This window comes from Arachis ipaensis, chromosome B03 (genome assembly GCF_000816755.2).
Source record: "Arachis ipaensis cultivar K30076 chromosome B03, Araip1.1, whole genome shotgun sequence".
Taxonomy (NCBI): Eukaryota; Viridiplantae; Streptophyta; class Magnoliopsida; order Fabales; family Fabaceae; genus Arachis; species Arachis ipaensis.
The window spans coordinates 133,641,989-133,646,862 of record NC_029787.2 but is presented as its reverse complement, the minus strand read 5'-3'; the positions used below and the strand labels follow the sequence as shown (position 1 = coordinate 133,646,862).

The 4,874-nt window shown below is 36.8% G+C and overlaps 1 protein-coding gene across 1 annotated transcript; it reads left to right on the top strand.

Moving 5' to 3' along the window:
* On the top strand, positions 20–4,826 carry LOC107632043 (DEAD-box ATP-dependent RNA helicase 1). The gene is given in 9 exon segments (XM_016335678.2): positions 20–416; positions 503–661; positions 663–876; positions 967–1,121; positions 1,356–1,533; positions 1,952–2,139; positions 2,775–2,979; positions 3,578–3,683; positions 4,113–4,826. Coding segments are annotated over 9 exon segments (1,374 nt in total). The 5' UTR covers positions 20–303; the 3' UTR covers positions 4,169–4,826.

The window sequence follows — 4,874 nt, the reverse complement described above, 5'->3', positions numbered from 1 at the left end:
CTCTACTCCTCTCTTTTTTTTTTTTTTGGGTCAACATCCTCTACTCCTCTTCGATCCAAACATTATATTCTGTTTTGTTTCTACTTCCAAAAAGAGATTAACTAGTTTTTATCTTCATGTTGAAGGCCCACTTAGACATATTCAAATTAAAATTGAGGAAGTCCAGAATGATAAAAGGGCTGAGGGCCCAAGTTCTTATTGTCTGTGACTCTCCAAACACTATCGTGGAATCCTCATTGTTGTTCAGTTAAACCCTGCGAGCTGCAGCATCTTGAGTCAAACGAAGGGTTTAAGAAGAAGAAAATGGAGGAACAAAAGAAACGCAGCATTCCGGTGCTGCCATGGATGCGAGACCCTCTAGACCTTACTCTCTTCCAACAGATTCCTCTCCATACCCTCCCTTCCCTCCACCCTAAGTAACTCTCACTCATTCTATCCATATTCCTTTTCATTTTCTTTTTCAAAAAATATAATGATTATGTTTTGTAATTTTGTTTTTTAGGTTGAAATTATCACTGGAAAACATGGGGATTTCCAACCTGTTCCCGGTGCAAGTTGCGGTATGGCAAGAAACCGTTGGGCCCGGGAAATTCCACCGAGACCTCTGCGTTAACTCCCCCACTGGCAGTGGCAAGACCTTGGCCTACGCGCTCCCCATCGTACGCTGCCGGTCAGTCTTCCGTTGCGGACGAGATTTCAGAACTGGTGTACTCGCCGGAATGTGAGTTCGGGATTTCTTACGATCCGGAAGAGGTTGCATTTCGTGTTCGGAGACGATTGAGGAGTAAGGTAGATATATTGGTGGCAACCCCCGGAAGATTGATGGATCATATCAATACCACCAAAGGCTTCACTCTTGAGCATCTTCAATATCTTGTAAGTAGTAGATTGCACTATATCTCAAATCTCACAAATATAATGTTGAACGTAGTGTGTGTTAATTGTTTACAAATCAAATGGTTTCAGGTGGTTGATGAAACGGACCGGCTACTCCGTGAGGCCTACCAGTCATGGCTACCTGCTGTGCTTGAATCGGTGCAGTTGAATGAGGATAACACTTTTGAACCCAGTGATTCGTTTTTACCTTGTTCCATGGGTGTGTTAACAACCAGAAGAAGATGGTGAGTTCAAAGTACCTTTTATCTTGGCTTTTGAGGTTTTAATGACTAGATTTAGACTTTTGGTTGTGTTAGGACTTAGGTTTTTCAAATTGGATTATATGTTTGAAAATCGGAAGGATCCATTTTGCATACCTTTTTTCCCCCTTTTTATTTAAATTTAATACAAAAAATGAATGTTTATTGTAAAAGTGTACATTTAAATTGTTATTATCATTACTATTATGTTTTTTGTAGTGGAGTTGAGAGGGGTTTCAAGGATAAGCCCTACCCTAGGCTGGCAAAGATTGTCCTGTCTGCGACAATAACTCAGGACCCAGGCAGGCTTGTTCAGCTTGAGTTGCATCACCCTTTATTCCTGAGAGCTGGGCCAATGCGTTATCGACTCCCAGAAAATCTGCAATCCTTCAAATTGGTATGAACCTGCATGGTGATTTTGTCTCTTTTAAATTACGCCGGAGTTGTATGAAAAGATTACTTAAAGCTAAGATACTTTCTGCTGACATGAACCATTATTAGTAGTGTTGCTCTCAACCTTTCCTCCAATCCCTGTTTTAGTACCAACCCCCAACTTTTAGCTTTTCCCTTTTTTCTATATGTTATTATCTTTTGCTTTGAATAACCTGGATGTGTTATTCTGTTGGAATCCAAAGCATAGCTAGTTACAGCACTCACACACAGATAAGATTGCAAGGTTCTGAGATTGGTTGGTGGATGAAAGTATTTCTATTGTTTGTTCAAATGGCTTTTCACTTTAGTAAATTTTTAAGTTGACAAGTGATACCTGACAACTAGAAGTTCCCTTGTAATTCTATTTATTTATTTTTGTGCAGATCTGTGAAAGAAAGGTCAAACCCTTGTACTTGGTTGCCCTTTTAAAATCACTAGAAGGAGAAAAATGCATAATTTTTACAAAATCTGTGGAATCTACACATCGTCTCTGCAAATTGCTTAATTGTTTCGGAGATCTGCAAATTGATATCAAGGAGTACTCTGGTCTTCAACATCAACGTGTAAGAAGGTATTTTGTTACATTCTCACTGAACAAAGAAAATATAGAGTCATGTATGATGAATGCTTCCTTTGATCTTTCAATTATACAAAACTTGCTTCAAAAGAAGACACCACTCTCCTCTGTGTTGAATCCAATTTTTTTGTTGTATTATTGCCACTGAAATCTTAACAAGGAAAGAAATTTGGAATTTTCAAGGTATCTCATTCACCTAAAGCAAAGCTCCTACACTTAGCCAAAGTCGCACGACAAGCAACCATGTTTAAGAAAGTTTAGTTTCCTTCTCCCTAGGCATTCCATCAACTTGATGGTTGTACTCTACAAATTGGTCAATGAGAGAAAATCCATTAAGTAATCAACAAATCTGGTTATAATTGTTAAATGAGGAGCACTATTGGTCATGATAAATATAGACTAATTATGTAGATATGTAGATTTACACTATAATCTGATGCGGTGTGTATGGATTCACCATTAAGTGTTGGTGCACTCTGCTTCTATGTTTCTTAGCATGTCATATTATGTTTTTGGAATATATAGTTTTGAAATTATTTACAGATATCAATCTGTTCATGTCCTTTTGCCTAAGAACTATAGATTTGGAATCAGTTGATCCTTGACCCAAAAAACCTGCTTTCCTGCAGTAAGACCCTGAATAATTTTCGGAAAGGCGAGTTTCAAGTGCTTGTATCTTCTGATGCAATGACTCGTGGAATGGATGTGGAAGGGGTAAGAAATGTCATTAACTATGACATGCCCAAATACGTGAAGACCTATGTTCATCGGGCTGGTAGGACTGCTCGAGCTGGCCATACTGGGCGCTGTTTCACATTGATGTCCAATGATGAGGTTTGAGGTCACCCTCTCTCACTAATGATCACATGGTCATTTTTAGCGACTAGATCAAAGTGTATTTGTGTTTAATAAATTAGAAAAGTAACGTACACACTTTATTTCTGAATGTTAGTTGATCACCGTTATTATGTTGTTGCTCTCTCTCCCATTTTGTTCACTGCTATATTATTTACCGGTGGAGATTAAGAATATAGAATAAATCACAAAAGATGTCCCCGAATAATTTATACGTTGTCAAAAAATACCCTCATAGTTTAAAATGCACTACAAGTACCCAGACACGAAGAAAGACCATCTCCGTAACGAGACCATGAATAGTGTAGGAGACAGCCACATAAGCATTGTCGTTTGCCACTTCATTAGTTTTCGTTAACGGAGACAACCTTTCTTCATGTCTTGGTACTTTCGGCATTTTTTTAAATATTTTGAGGGTATTTTTGTCGTTATCTTATCAGGATATTTTTTCAGCAAATAAAGAATTCGGGGACATATTTGGTAGTTTACTCAAGAATGTATTGTTTTGTTAATTTCTTCTTAGCGACATTAGGAACTGAATAATTCTTGAACACTTCTCAAATCTTATACCTCTCAGGTACGACAATTTAAGAAGTTGATGCAAAAGGCTGAGGCTAGTTCTTGTCCCGAGCACATCATTCAATCCAGTTTGATTGAAGCACTTCACCCTACCTATGAATCAGGTACATGTGCTAATTCCAATTTTCGTGTATATCAACGGACAAGTTTCTCAACCAACCTAGTTGGAAACAGAGAATAAGACTCAAACATCAGTTTAATAGGCCACTTTATTACATGCTTCATCAAGAAGATTTTGCTTAATCTTCATAATCTTATAGTGAAAAAAAAAATGCCTTTTATGGATCATTGCTTCCATGCTATATCTCTTCAACTAAGGTGTACTGATTTTCCGCATTTAAATTAATTAATTAATTAATTTCCCACCCATTAATAAGCATGTTGAATCGAAGTATCATATTCATCTGCTTCAGAAAATGTCTTAAATAAGATTTACTTTCTATTGTGCATGGACCTAATTTGAATTCAAAGCTTCCTTTGTTGACTTTTTTGCTGTTTTGGAGTTTACATTAGATGTTCCAATTTTTTGGCAGCATTGAAAAAATTCAAGGAGAAGATTTCGAAGGCACGAAAGAAGGCAAATGATTAGAATCTTGTGGATGGAGCATATACATTGAAAAATGATCATTCATAGGAATAGCTTATCAAAGAGACCGGGAAAAAATCCTCTAAAGTGACAATGTTAGTAAAGCGGTAAAGTGATGCTTTAATCACCTTTGAATTTGTAACATTTATTATTTGTGAGCCTTACTATCTTAATTTAATGGTGATTAATAGAGTACTTTTTTCTCTAAAGTAACAATACAACTTTAGAGAATCCGAATCCCACTGACTGAATCATCCTGCAAAGGATTCGATTTGACTGAGAAAGAAGTCATTCAATGAATAACAACAGTCTGAAGCATATTATGAGGGCATGAACAGAGCTCTTGCGATCCCTCGGTAGTGGTGGATTTTGTGCATTCCTTGAAGTTTTTCTAACGGGATGCTTCCTTCACGGACGGGGCAAATGGATGAGATCATGCAGAAGTTCCGTGACAATGAGAATTGCAAATATTAATGAATAGATTTGTAATATTATTTTTATTTTTTCTAGTTGAAACATTCATTTCTCTGACGAGGAAAATATTTGAAGTTCTTAAGAAAGTGAGAATTTATCGTATACTTCTGAAAAGCCTCTTAGCATTCCCAAAGCAGTTTGATTAGGGGTGTAAAATGTCTGACGTTATAAACAAATGCCTGATTTTCACACTTATAGCTAAACAATTAATAATTGCTACGTCTACATAAAAAAA